Source organism: Schistocerca gregaria, chromosome 4, assembly GCF_023897955.1.
Source record: "Schistocerca gregaria isolate iqSchGreg1 chromosome 4, iqSchGreg1.2, whole genome shotgun sequence".
Classification (NCBI taxonomy): domain Eukaryota; kingdom Metazoa; phylum Arthropoda; class Insecta; order Orthoptera; family Acrididae; genus Schistocerca; species Schistocerca gregaria.
Window position 1 is genome coordinate 248538388 of NC_064923.1, and position 15556 is coordinate 248553943.

At 41.9% G+C, this 15556-nt stretch overlaps 2 protein-coding genes across 2 annotated transcripts in view; both read left to right on the top strand.

Moving 5' to 3' along the window:
- The window catches only part of LOC126365970 (zinc transporter 5-like), a 233939-nt gene that overhangs the window by 54439 nt on the left and 163944 nt on the right, over positions 1–15556 (top strand). The gene's annotated exons all lie outside the window — the stretch shown is intronic.
- Positions 11680–14347, top strand: LOC126365971 (uncharacterized). The gene has a single exon (XM_050008768.1). The coding sequence runs from the start codon at positions 11701–11703 to the stop codon at positions 13528–13530; it is 1830 nt and encodes a 609-aa protein (XP_049864725.1). The 5' UTR covers positions 11680–11700; the 3' UTR covers positions 13531–14347.

Genomic DNA, 15556 nt, shown 5'->3' on the forward strand with positions numbered 1-15556 from the left:
AGCGATGCCTCCTAGATGTTTTCAATCGCATCTGGGTTGAGGGTGTGTTCCCGTCTCAATGGTGAGAAAGCATCGTCCTCCCCGTGTTGAAACCTGGCAAGAACCCGCTGGAGGTGGACAGCTACCGCCCCATAAGCCTCACCAACGTTCTTTGCAAGTTGCTAGAACGTATGGTGAGCCGGAGGTTGAGTTGGCTCCTCGAGTCTCGAGGCCTTCTGGCTCCGTCTCAGGGTGGGTTCCGTAAAGGCCGCTCTGCCGTCGATAATCTGGTCTCCTTAGAGTCTGCCGTCCGTACAGCCTTTGCATGCCGCCAACATCTGGTTGCCGTCTTCTTCGACATGCGGAAGGCGTACGATACGACTTGGCGATATCACATCCTGGCCACACTTCATGGGTGGGGTCTTAGGGACCCGCTCCCGATTTTTATTCAGAATTTTCTGTCGTATCGTTCCTTCCGCGTGCAAGTTGTTGCGTCCCATAGTTCCTCCCGGGTCCAGGAGAACGGGGTCCCACAGGGTTCTGTCCTCAGTGTCTCCCTGTTTTTAATTGCGTTCAATGGGCTCGCTGAGGCGGTGGGATCGTCCGTCGCAGCTTCGTTGTATGCAGACGACTTCTGCCTCTACTACAGCTCCGCTGGCATTGCAGTTGCTGAGCGCCAGCTGCAGGGCGCTATCCGCAAGGCGCAGTCGTGGGCTGTAGCGCACGGCTTCCAGTTTTCTGCCGCTAAGACCTGCGTTCTGCATTTCTGCCGGTGTCGCACGGTTCACCCTGAGCCACGCCTTTACCTTGACGGTGAACCTCTTGCTGTGGTAGAGACGCATCGGTTCTTGGGACTGGTATTTGATGCCCGGTTGACTTGGCTGCCTCATATTAGGCAGCTTAAACAAACATGCTGGCGGCATTTAAACGCTCTCCGTTGCCTTAGCCACACCGGATGGGGTGCCGATCGGTCCACCCTTCTCCGGCTGTATCAAGCGCTGATCCAGTCCCGCCTTGATTATGGGTGTGTGGCTTATGGTTCGGCATCGCCATCAGCGTTGCAATTGCTGTATCCCATCCATCACTGCGGGATCTGACTCGCCACAGGAGCATTTCGGACAAGCCCTGTTGACAGCTTACTTGTGGAGGCTGGTGTTCCTCCGTTGCGGATCCGGCGCGACCGACTTCTGGCCGCTTATGCTGCCCACGTTTGTAGCTTGCCAGGGCATCCCAACTACCGTCTCCTGTTCCCGCACTCGATCGTCCATCTTCCAGACAGGCGGCCCCGGTCAGGGTGTACGATCGCGGTTCGCATCCGGGCTCTACTGTGTGGGATTGAGTTTTTTCCTCTCCCACCTGTTTTCCGGGCCAATCTCCGTCTGCCCCCTTGGTGTGTGCGCCGACCATGCATTCGGCTGGATTTGGCACAGGGTCCGAAAGACTCGGTCACTCCTCCGGCCCTCCCCCACCGCTTTGTTTCTCTCCTTGCCGAGTTTCCCGGATCTGCCGTGGCCTATACTGACGGTTCGATGGTCTCTGGTCGCTCTGGTTACGCTCTTACTCTAGAGGATCATTGTGAGCAACGGTCGCTGGCACCCGGGAACAGTGTATACACTGCCGAGTTGGTTGCCATCTATCGCGCCCTAGAGTATATCCGCTCCCGCTCAGGTGAGTCCTTTGTCATCTGTAGTGACTCCCTGAGTGGTTTACGAGCTCTTGACCAGTTCTTTCCTCGTTCTCGTCTGGTGATGGCCATCCACGAGTCGCTCCATGCTCTTGCCCGTTGCGGCCGCTCCGTGGTCTTTGTTTGGACCCCAGGTCATGTCGGCATCCCGGGCAATGAGCGGGTTGACACGCTGGCTAAACAGGCAGTGAGTTCACCGGCTCTGGAACTCGGCCTTATGGAGTGTGATCTCCTGTCGCTTTTGCGCCAGAAAGTGCTTGGTGCCTGGGGTGACGAGTGGCGCACCCTGCCCACGCCCAACAAACTTCGGGCGGTGAAGGAGGCGCTCCTCCATGCGGGCCTCTCGGAAGGACTCTGTCGTCCTCTGCCGGCTGCGCGTTGGCCACACGTGGCTGACGCACAGCCATTTGTTGCGCCGGGAGGACCCACCGCTATGTCGCTGCGAGGCAGCTCTGACGGTGGTCCACATTTTGGTGGACTGCCCGCTTTTAACAGGACTCAGGCAGACGTTTGCGCTGCCTGATACCCTCCCTGCCCTTTTATGTGATGACGTTGCTATGGCGGACCTCGTGTTGCGTTGTATTCGGGCAGGGGGTTTTTATCGTATGATTTGAGTGTTTGTCCTTTTATTTCCTGTATTGACTTGGGCCTTTGGCCTGTGGTTTTAAACTGTGGGTTTTAATGTCATTTGGTGGTTGGCTTTTCCTTATTTTCATGGTCGGCCAACCACCTTCACACTCGGTGTGATTTTAGTTCCGTTTGTCTGGTCTTTGTCTGTCTTTCTTGTATTGTGTCGTCCCTTGTCTCAGTTCTCCGTTTTTAACGACTGACAGTTTTTATTTCGTGTGATTTTATCGTGGAACAAGGGACCGATGACCTTAGCAGTCTGGTCCCTTCAATCCCACACCCAACCAACCAACCAGAAATGATTAATAGCATTGAGAAAGTTGTAATTAAAATCAATGATGTATAATCTCTCATCAGAATAATACCCGCAGCAAAGTATCCCTTCAGGGAAATCAAAGAGGGTTTAACATGGCTACTTTTCTTTCAAAATTCTGTTATATAAGCCATGCACGGGTGTTGCTAGTTGTCTTTTTTTCTGTGCTCTGAATAAGTCTATGCAGCTGTGGTGTGCGATATAACTAGCATTTCCCTTTGCACAAGAGAAAGTAGTGATCAATATTGAACTCTATTACATGCTGAATAACCGATAATAGGATCTGTGCACTATACGAATATAAAAATAGAATCGGACACTTAACTTTGTGAAAGTAAAAGCATACAAATTTTGAATGACTCTATCGAAGTATAGTAATGGTCCATAGTTCTTGCTACAATATCTTTGAGTGACACACTATAAAAATCACAGACATTTTAGCTGTCATAATTGCTGAGAGTAATTGTAGGGTCAACCCTCCTTTTTCTTATATACCAAATTCAATCATTCCTATCATTTAATTATTATTAAATGTTGTTAATAAAAAAGTAAAGTGATTTCCACAATAGTGCATGTATTAATCAATGAAAATCATAGTCAAGCTGCAAACTGTATCTCTGGATTATGGAAGGTTCGATTATGAAATTTTGATGATGATGATGATGATGATGATGATGCCGATGTCCCATACTCCGAGGAATGTAGGGGACGATGAGAAATATTACAAAGTGTAAATTGTGACTTTAAAGCTATTTAACATTTAATTTCCAATCAGACAGAAATAATACAATATCAGAAACAGTGTGGATAAGTAGTAACATTGGAAATAGGAAGTTGAAATAATAACTATCATCTGAAGACGTTATTAACTATTTAGTCTTCGATAATGCAGCAACAAATGAAGAGTGATCGACTGCGCAAAAAGTCAACATTACTTATTATTATGAAAACCCAAGATTTAGTCACCGTTACAGTGAAGATGTTTGTGGCTGCTCCATCTGATATGTAAATACAACGGAAAGTTGGGCGTATACAATAGAGAACAACAACAATATCTTAGGCCAGAGAAGTCGACAACAGCAGACCGATAGAGGGTGGCTACATGCTGCTGCTGAGTATAACAACTGGTTGCTGTATGAATCCTCCGCTATTATTTTCTCCTTTATGATGCAGCTAGAAAGTAAAACTGAGATATTACCTAGATTTTCTCATACATGATGTGATGTTGCAATATTTGTTACTATGGTCTTGCTCTGTATGATAGCTCTGGATAATGTCAGGAATTCAGTCTACCATGGAGTCTCATACACTTTGTACTATGACAGTAGCCAGAAAGTTCTCCGTTTTGTGTGTTGGAGTAAACATATAATTTTTTATCTGTGAAATATTCATCTGGTTCCAGAAGAATTGCTTTTGAAGTACATTCATGTTTTATCCAAGTGTTCAGATGGTTTGTCCTTTCTGTTTGTGTTTTGATAGTATTATTTAATAAGACAGGTGCTATATGAAGTCTGTTCAAAAAATTCTGGAACATTCGTAATTTTGCCCCAATGGTGTGTTGGAATGAAATGCAGCTGGCATTCCTTCACATACCTGTGTTCAATGTGTAACTGCCGGAAGTTTCATTGTTGTATGCTTGTTTGTTGTTGTTGTTCAGTGCTATATTGAGTAGAATGCTGTGTCACATAGTTAGTGAATTTTGAGATGGCAGAGTTAGAGGAGCAACGTGTCTGCATTAAATTTTGTGTGAAACTCAAGAACACCACTACAGAGACACACCAAATAATGCAGGAAGCCTACGGTTATGTGTGCTTAAGCCATACTCAGTGATAGGAATGGTTCACAAATGACCAGAAAGAAGTTCAAGATGACCCTCATTCAGGGTGTCCTTCGACGTCTACCAACAACGCTCATCTCAGGGATGTCAGTGAAATTGTGCATGCCGATCGAAGGCTGACTGTCAGAGTGATTGCAGAAGAACGTAACATTTCAGTTGGATCATGTCATGAAATCCTGACTCAGCATCTTGGAATGCATCGCACTGATGCCAGGTTCGATCCACAGTTTGTGAGTAAAGACCAGAAAGATCTTCGCCTCACAATCTGTGAAAAGCTTTTGGATCACACGAATAAGAATGAGATGTTCCTTAAGAGAAGCATAACTGGTGATGAGATGTGGGTTCACAGTTATGATGTTGAGACCAGGGTTCAGTCTGCATGATGGGTCAGGAAAATGCTTTTACTTTGAAGGATTAGTTCATGATGAATTCATGCCACAGGGACGAACTGTTAATCGTTGGTACTATCGGGACCTGTTGCAATGCCTGCAAGAAAATGTGAGAAGGAAACAGCATGAAAAGTGGTGAAACAGTTCATGGCTCTTGCCTTAAGATAGTGCACCCACATATTCATCTCTGTTGGTGCATGATTATTACACAAAAAATGAAATCACTGTGCTGTCTCATCCTCTGAACTCTCCAGACCTGGCCCCTGTGGACCCGGCAAGAGGTGTGCCAAGACTGCTTCTGGAAGTGTAAAGGGTGTTGAGAGCGGTGTATGAATTGTGGGGGAGAGTATTTCGAAGAAGACCGTGCACAATAAGTAAAACGTAAGCATAGAAAAATTTTGCGAACAAAGTTCGGGAATTTTTTGAACAGACCTTGGATTTGCAGTTCCAAGTTGAGTGCGCGTGCAAGAGTATGTTCCTAGATACCTCTTGTGAAACTTCATTAAGTAGACTTTCTTGGACTAGTATGTATGTGTCTTGATGCATCTGCCTGTTCAATTTTGCCAGCGTAACCACTTATGCTACTCCTCTTCGTATATGTTCGATATACCTGTTAGCCCTATTTGGAAGGAGCCCATACACTTGAACAATATGGGTCACATGAGTAATTTGTAAACAATCTCCTTTGTTGCTGTATCAGTTTTGCTAGTATTCTGCTTGTCTTGCACCTGATTTCCCTGTTACTGAGCCTCAGTGATCATTCTATTTCATATACTACAAATTGTTCCACCAGGTACTTGTATGAGTTGACCTATTTCAGTTGTGACACCTTGATACAGTAGTCTTTTTTTGTTTCAATGAAAAGCACAATTTTTCATTTGTGAACATATAAAGTAAGTTTGTAAGCTGTGACCCACTTTGAAATCTTATCAAGGCCCGACTGTGGCACACACAAAATTACTTGTAGTTCTGTCAATGATATTCCATGCAAAATAACATTCCATGACCTTTCTGTGAAGAAATATTTGCTTGATACCCCTTAAAATTGTACTTTTAGAATTTAGGGGTGATACTGGGTTAAACGATTTTTGGGAATCAAGAAATATGTACCTACCTGACTGCCTTGATCCATAGCTTTCAAGATGTAATGTGTTTAATGTGTGAAAAGTGTGAATTGAGTTTCAGTTGACTGATATTTTTGGAATCTAAACTGATTAGTATGGAGAAAGGTATTCTGTTCAAGACGTCTCATTATGTTCAAGCTCAGAATATATCCAGGATTGTACAACAAACAGATCTCAGGGATATTGTATGCTGGTTTTGTGAATCACTTCTGCTACCTTTGTTGTAGACGGGGTGAGCTGTCCTTTCTTCCAACTACTGTGCTTGACGTTTTGTTTATGGGCTCTGTGATATATGACGGTGAAGTAGAGGGGCTACGGCAGTCACAATTTCGGTATAAAATCTGGTAGGCAGTTCATTGGGCCCTAGAACTTCATTCAGTTTTAGCAGTTTCAACTGTGTTTCATCATTTTTGATACTTATATCTGTATCAGCCATCTTTGCTGTGGTGCAAGAATTAAGCTAGGGCAGTACTCCTGGATTTTCCGTTATTAAGGAATTTCTGCCTTTGCTTTGCTATCCTCTCATTCAGTTCCTACCTCAGCCATGAGTGCCTGGACTTTACATGTCATCAGATTTTCTTTGAGTTTTGATAATATTCTGCTGTGATAGTCATTAAAGGTTTCATACATTGCCCTCTTGAGAGCCAAACACATTGCAGGGTCTTTCTATCTATAGCCCCATGCTTTGTTGTACACATACTGTGCAGTGGCCACTGTTTTCTTTAGAGGTTGGTTTATAGTGACTGTACACCATGAAGACTCCTTCCCATCATAAGCTGTTCTACTTGATACATATCAGATCAATACATGATGAGACATAACATTACTATCTCTTTATCTATGAGGGTATGCTGACAAGTTACAGCTTTTCATGAAAACTCTTAAAGTGTTGTAAATAAAACAAATTTATTAACATCTACATGTTTATTCTTCATGTCCACATATTTGCAGCCCTCTGCCACTACAAGACTCTGAATTATAGCATGTAACATGGTGGTGTGTAATGTAAAGCCATATATGAGCAGTGCGACCTCCACAATAGTCCGGCGCATTGGGTTCACTGTCATTGATCATCCTCCACACAGTCCCGTCTTGGCTCCACCCCATTTTCATCTCTATGTACTGTGATAATCAGCGTCCATCTGCCTCATGCTCATTGATACAAGTTTCAGTGTGGATATTCTCAAGTGGCCAGGTTTATTTGTTCTCATTAGATGCCATATATTTCCATCATGAGTGGGCTTCAAGTTAGTTTTCATAGAATGCAATTAGCAATGTTTCCCACGATGTCTTGTCTTGCCCACCATTTTCAGAATGGTAATTATTCTGGTTGGTTGATGGATGATCGAAGTCTCCTCTGAGGATGACAGTGTGACTGGGGAACTGACATACTAACAAACTTAAGTTTTCTTTAAAGCTTTTGATTACATTGCCCAAACAATCTCTTCTTAGGTGGATTTGTGTTCCTTGTTTAGTGCAACATAAACACCATCTTCTTTTCCTATTATTCTGCAGTCAATTGGAGTTTTAACTAACTGTTTGTATCTAGTATTATATGACCTCCACTGCCTTTTAGCAGCTCTTCAAACTCTGGCAATTCATTACAAACGTTTCAGCAGTTTACCAGTAAGGTTTTAACACACTACGAGGGGCATTTGAAAACTCACTGCAAAGTCCGAGAGATGGCACCAACGGCGCCTATCAAGGTCATGTTTAGTTAGTAGCATCTTTTCAAATAACGCACACCAAGGTTCAGCCATATTGGTCTATTTCTTTGTGTTTGGCATTCGTGTGAATCAAGAAAGTCGAGTGATTGTCAAAAAATGGGCAAGAAAGAATTTCGTGTGGTGATTAAACATTACTTTATGAAAAGCAAAACGCCTCAGGAAACTAAAGAGAAGCTTGATAAACATTACGGTGACTCTGCACCTTCAATTAGAACAGTTTCTAAGTGGTTTCAAAATTTTTGGAGTGGCCATATGGACACAAGTGATACTGAACGTTCTGGATGCCCTGAGGAGGTTACAACTCCAGAAATAGTTGATAAAATCCATGATATGGTGATGGAAGACAGAAGAGTTAAGGTGCATGAGATTGCTAGTGCTGTGGGCATCTCGAATGAATGGGTACATAATATTTTGCATAAACATTTGGATATGAGAGAGCCATCCGCAAGATGGGTTCCGTGATTGCTCACGCTTGACCAAAAACGGTGTCATGTGAAGTGTTGCAAGGATGGTTTGCAGCTGTTCAGGAAGAATCCGCAGGACTTTGTGTCGTTTCATCACTGTGGTTGAAACATAGATACTTTACCATGCTCCTGAGACCAAATAACAATCTAAGCAATGCGTTACCAAGGGAGACTTGGCACAAAAAAAGGCGAAGACCATTCCTTCGACCGGAAATGTTATGGCGGCTGTCTTTTGGGATTCGCAATTGATAATCCTCATCGACTACTGGAAAAGGGTAAAAATATTACAGGTGAATATTATTCATTGTTATTGGACCGTTTGAAAACCGAGCTGCGAGAAAAACGCCAGCGATTGGACTGCAAAAAAGTCCTTTTCCATCACGACAATGCACCAGCACACACCTCAGCAGTTGTGGTCACAAATTTAATGGAAATAGGATTCCAACTCGTTTCACATCACCCCCTAGTCTCCAGACTTGGCTCCCTCAGACTACTATTTGTTCCCCAATTTGAAGAAATGGCTGGCAGCAGGACAAACATTTTATTCAAACAAGGTGGTGATTGCAGCAACTAATAGCTATTTTGCAGACTTGGACAATTCCTATTATTCAAAAGGATCAACAAATTAGAACAGCATTGGACAAAGTGTATAAGTCGAAAAGGAGACTATATCAGAAAATAAAAAAGGTTCACCCCAAACGTGTAAGTAGTTTTTATTTTTGCACGGACTTTTCAAACACAGCTCTATTGCAGACGGCATTTCTTTGGATCCATGGGTCATATTTTGTGGCCTCCTACAGCCATTTTTATAGAGATTGAATTTTTGGTGCCTAATCTAAAAACCCATGGGTACACACACACACACACACACACACACACACACACACACACACACAGTCAGCTACCTGGATAGCAGCTTCTGACATATAGTGCACTCTGGACCCATCTAGGTGAAACCTACAGTTTTCAGTACTATGACACAAGCCTAAGACGTAACATCGTAGCATGTCACAGAACCTTCGAAGTCTCTGATCAATGACTTCTACTTGACTTAGAACGGGAGGGCCATGTTCAGTGCTGGAAACATCTCTGCACATTGTGAGCTTTGTTGAAACTTCATGAGCAGAGCTGGTCTTCTCAACTATTCTGCAAATGACCGGAATGATCCAAATGTGACCTTGGATTCAAGGTAACAGACATTGTTTATTCCAACGTGCACTACAGTGTGGAGTTGGTGCCATCCTGTTGCGTCAGTGGCCGTGGAAACAGCCCCTCTGTATGTTGACTGAGACCCTCAGACATACACATTGACTGCACCTAGTGTTCCCTCCCTTGATTTGCTGCAGTTTCCCTAAGGGATATCATTATTCACTGCACATTTGAACTACTTAAAATTAATAGACCAAGATGCTTTTGTGTTTACCTCCCCTCAACATGGGACACAATATGTTTCTCAACTGGTGAAGTTAAGTCTCACTAGCTCAGTTTCAGTGGAAGACAGCACCTTGAACGTGTCGATTGTGAGTTGGGTGTAACATGTTGATGTCTCCACCTGTCCAGGGTGTCTAGCCCTACTACTGGCTCACCATTCATTGTCAAGTGAACAGTTGGTGATAAATTCCATACTTCCTGTAGAGTAAATCAGATCCGCAGGGGAGGATAACACTTGAGACATTAGTCTTGGTAGCCCCCCCAACACACACATTCACAGCAGCCCTTTTTTGTTTGACATTAGTTGGGGGATTTCCAGCTGCTTATGAACATAAGTACTCATGCCGTGTTTGAGAACAGTGTAAACAGTGGGGCTGCGTTGTGGCTGTTTCAGTGTTCCCAACACAATACTATCAAAATAACTTTAAACCAAGCTTACTGATGTCTTCTATTTCTTGATCTGCTAAAGTACAAGTTCTCTTTAAGATCTGAAGCAATTAACACCAAAAAGATATTCCTGTCAAGGGATCAAAAAACATGGGATACAAGTTACTGATCTCCTTAAACTTTTTTGTAATTATGGTCACTAGCGAACCAAAAATACCTTTAATTTACAATAAATGCAGGTAGTGTACACTGTTGTTGAAAGGGAAAATGAATTGTAACAAATGTTAGTTGTAATATATGCTATAATAGCAGAAAATCACAAATGCTGATTTACTATGAGTTCTGATTTTCAACATTTGTGTGAATGTGCGGTCAGCGGGGACTATCATGTGCTTTTGACCCAACTGATTCCACATTACAGCATAATTTCCTAGTCTCTTGCTCTCTCCTTATTTCTTTCTCATTACTTTTTACCTGAATCAATATGAAAACACTTGTTATGAAATTCATTGCTTTTTCTCCATCTGTTTGGACTCAAATAATTTGAGTTTGTGTACCTTTTAAAAGATTTTCATTCTGTTATTTACCAATGTCAGAATTGGACACCTCTTAAGTTTTTGTATTGCAAGGTTTTATTTTTTATTATTCGTTCATTTTTGTAGTAATATTTTTAATGATGTTTACCTCGATAATTACAGCTGTTAACCTTCCATATGCATATTTGTATTTGGATCCTGAGTATTAACTGTCATTTGTATTTGAATGTACCTGACATTTAGCTGAAGTAAGAAACAGTTACATTTTATCCCTAGTGTATGTGCAGTAAATCTCATGTCTGTTGCTGCTGCATTGCATGTTGAAGATTAATTCAGCATGTAATTAGTAACTGTGATATCATGATAAGTGGGGCATTCAAAGTTAATGCTCTCTTCATTAGCAGTGCATGTGGATCCGTAACACATCCATTCAGGCTGTAGAAGGAGAAAAGGGGGGGGGGGGGAGTGAGTATTGCAGAGGAGGAAGGAAGGAGATGTAATAGCTCCAAGGCAAAGACTTTTGTAGTGCACTTGGCCTGTGATTTTAGGTATATATGCATAAAGTGCGAAAAGAATTGGGGTAAAGACAACATTTACCCCAGATGTGACGCCTTAGCTTTCTCTCGGCATGCACACACACACACACACACGCGCGCACACACACACGCGCGTACACACACACACACGCGCGTACACACACACACACACACACACACACACACACACACACACACACACACACACACACACACACACACTAATTTTACTATCCAATCTAGAATCCAAAATAATTGTTGTCTTTGTATGGTGTATGGTAGTAAATTTTCATTGCTTTATCTCTAAAGTAAGTTGAGCTCTGCACCTCTTGCAATTGCATTTAAGTGTATTTTTAGAAGTTCCATTTAGATAGTTATTTTAGCTGTTTATTATGATGATTGCATACTTTGTGCTTACACATTCGTTTCCTCTGTTACCCTAAAACTGTTGTAGAAAGGGAGTTGATTCAGTTTTTAGGAATGATTGTGGTTTTTGTGTGCCTGCTTTTTTATTGACATTAACATATTAACATATTGTTATACTAGTAGTGTCATTAGTCTTCTTCACTGTTGCTCTGAGCATTTGCTTCAAACTGAGATAACTTGTTCGTAACAATCACTGAATCAACTCTCTTTCTTTGTAGGTTGTGAAGTGCTGCTGCAACCATGAGTGGGAGACAGAAAAGATCAAGTGGTGGCTATGACCTTCGTAGAAAAGTGGCTAAGAAGAGATGGGATGAAGATTTTGAGTATTACTTCTCAAAAATAGGTGTACCTTTGGAACCAAATCTACACGGGCAAGAAATGGAGGCTGGAAAAGCTGAAACTCAGAATGACATTTTGCTTTTTGACAGAACTGATAAGCTTTGTAATATAAGTGGCTCAAGACATAATATTTTACAAGGTAAACGGTCCCGTGGGAGACCTAGGAAGGTGGAGGTATTAGATCTCGATATGAATATTGTTGTTTCTGATGGAAGCATTACAGAAAGTGAGTTGAAAGAAGAAGTTGTCAGTTGTTCAAAAGAGTTTACTCCTTGTGGTAGCACCAGTGGAGATATTTGCAAAGATCAAGTAATCTTGCCACTAAGTGTTGTTGGAAAGTGTGAAGAAGAGCATGGAGGAAAGCATGTGAAACTGGAAGCCATATTGTCATCAGAACAAATCAGTTGTCTACAGGAAGAAGAAGTTACTTCAGCACCTGAAATGGAAAAGGAGAATTTAGCTGAGGACCCTGCACATATGGAGTCTGACCATGAAACACTTGTGGTGCAAATGACAGGAGATACTGGAGATTTAGTAGACATTGATGAAATAGAAAAGAGGTTAGTGTCCCAGAAGGTTAAGAGAAGATACAGGCGGGGCCAGTTGACTGAAGAAACAATTCAGAAATTAAGTCAGCTAGGTTCAGATGACAAGATTGAATGTGAGGAATGTCATAAATTACTTAAGCCCTCATCTTATAGGCAACATGTAAGAACTCATACAGGTGTTAAACCTTTCAGCTGTGATATGTGTGATGCTAAGTTTACACGGAAGGGTGATGTAGAACGTCATGTCAGGATAGTGCACAATAAACAAAAGCCCTACAAATGTAGCAAATGTCACAGATGCTTTGGAGACAAGAAAAATCTGCGTTGGCATCTGATGAATCATGATAAGAGGTTGTTTTATGCTTGTGAAGTATGTGGATTTAAATTTGGGAAACGTGAATACTGGGAGAACCATGTGCGCATCATTCATCCAAATCATGCAAACCAGAAACCTGAGAAATGCACTCCAGATAATAACAATGGTGAGGATGAAAATGAGCGGCTCCATGCTTTAACTGGTGCGCTGCTTGCAGAAAGTGAGAATTCTGTAGATGATCCCACTGAAGAGAATTTGCGTGCTGAATCTGTGGAACATAACAATAATCAAAATCAAAAGTTGTTTGTCAAAAATGATAGGACTGCTACTGTTGCCAAGATTACTGTAGGAACTGAAAGAAAGAGTACAGTATACAAAAATATTGCTCCAGGTGTCATCAGTATACCTTCAGTCAGTGACAGGCATTCCTTTGTCCCAAATGAACACCACACTGATAGTGACGCAATGGGTACAGTAGTGATTCAGTTGGATGGAAATGGAGTGAGTGCAGAGTCTTTAGAACCAACAAAAACTGTAAAAGCAGAATCAATAAAAATACAGAATTTATTTCACATTAACACAAGTGATGTTTTGGAATTCATGCATAGTGATTCCACAGGACAATTCATAGTAAATGAACAGTGTTCTGAAGGCAGTGTAGCAGATAAACTAGTTGTCTCTATTGGTGAAGAGAATGTCAGAATTATGGAATACGCAGATGATGTTAATGGTGAAGTATCCAAAGTATATGGTGTAATGCTAACAGAGAATTTGGAGAAAGAAACCAATGTTCAAAATTTTGTTGAAGCTTTGCTGGCTGCTGGGGGAAAGGGAAGCCAAAAACATTCAACTGTAGAAGCTTCTTGATAAGGGTGTTCTCTCGAGGCTTGCTGGTTTGATGCACATTTTTAGACCTATAATTTATTGACACATTATTTTTGTTTATATTTAAAAGATAGTGACTGGAAGTTTTTTGTCAGTGTGACAATGAAAAATTTTGAGCTGTAGAGCTGCTAACACCTAACTCTATTCATTTATTGAAAAAAGTACCTAATTAATTTTGTGTGGCAGAGCTGTGGTTGTTGAATGGATTTGAGAGAGACTGCCTGTTTGTAAAGTCAGACACATTAAGCTAAGTGAGACTGAGCATTGGAAATAGTTTGTATGTAAAACAAACAAAAAAAGTTAGATTCATAACAGCTATACTACAACGAGCTGTGTGATTAAGATGAACTTACAAAGTGTTTGGTAGTTTTTATAGAAAAGGAGAACTTTCTTTTGTACTTCTTTTTGTTGCTTAGCAGCTTATGTAAACGTAATTCAGAGCCCTGGCGGGATATGAAGTTGCATTGTGAAACAAATTATGAAATGACGTGAAGCTGTGCTTATAGTTGACTTTTTCCTTCTGGAACACTGTTGGTGTATTTAAGTAGCTAATGATGTGTGCACCTGTGTTATTTCTACAACTATTTTACTGAAACATAAGTTAAGACTTTTTTTATATATGTTATTTGTCTTAGCAGAATGTATTTTGCTAACTGTTAATTTGGCCTCCCAGTATTATGTTCATTGTTTATTTGCTTGGTGTATATATTATTTAGAAAGTTACTGCAAATGTAAACACAGAGAAGAAAGTGCAATATTTTAGGCATGTGTAAATTTCATTAAATGTTGTGTGTACATAGTTAAACTTTTTTTACTGTTTATGAACCCTTTTCAGATACATCAAAATGACATGATATTTATACATAATATTTTCTAGTTCTCAATTTAAAAAAGTTGGCAGGCAGCATTGGCATTAGTTCATCTCTGTGATAATTCTGTTTAGAGAATTGGGACCCATGTTAGTACCAGGAACAGTCAGCCCAACATGGGAGAACTGTGAAATGATAACTTCATTAAAACCATGAACTCCACTGCAGAGGGCCTACAGCTTGTCATCTCAACCTCGTGAGGGCTGAAGGCCAACCTCAGACTTTGTGATCTCCCCACTGCTTCATGAAATTGTTTAAAATATATACCTTTCAGCCAATCAGAGGCAGGAATAGAACATAGGCATTGCCATTGACCATTCCCCTGCTCCTGCTTACAGCGCTTCTGAAAGGCAGCAGCCTTCTGACGAGCCTTGCCAGATTTTAGTTTTTACTCAAGAGCAGTTAGAAATTTATACTTTTAAAAGTGAAAGAGATTATATAAGGAATATAGAACTGGTGTCACATTCATGTGCCAGTTGTGCAGCAGCAGCAGCAGCTGATGTTGTATTTGCCAGTCATGTACCAATGGCCAATGTTGGAGATTTTGGTTGGTGCTCAATGTCTAGATGGTACGCCCAGTGGGTTACCACATCTCTCCTTTCATGGGAAAGCAACAAGCTGTATCTCGGTGCAATGACTTCCATCTGGGGTGGCACCCGGGCAGTACTTGGAATCAGGCTGATTTTTTTGGGAGCAGTGGACGGCCTCCTCAGTTTTACCAGCTCCCAATAGATATGGACAGGAGTATATGGCCAGGAGGCCCTACCTAGCAGTGCAGTCAACGTCTTGGTGTCTCCAATGCTGATAGTGGAGGCATCTCCATGTCCACTGTAGGTCCTGGCACAGAATGGAGCTGCTGCAGTAGTGGGAACAGGATCGGTACTGCAATCTGATATTGTGCCAACATCCGGTCTGTCTCAGACAGCCTATAAAGAGATGCAGATGAGAGCATGACCATGATTGACAAACAGGGCTGAGGACCATAGGGCAGGAGAGATAGTAGAGGGTTTGGCAGAAGAGAAACTAAAGGTTGTGTCTCTGCACTGAAGGAGCCCAGAAGCCTCATGGGCATGAGGGCATCAGCCAGGGTGAGAATGTTTAGTGGGGAGCTACTTGGTGTTGTTCACATTGATGACAGT

Excerpts from the sequence above, each read along its gene's own strand:
- LOC126365971 (XM_050008768.1), top strand. The coding sequence starts at position 11,701 with ATGAGTGGGAGACAGAAAAGATCAAGTGGTGGCTATGACCTTCGTAGA.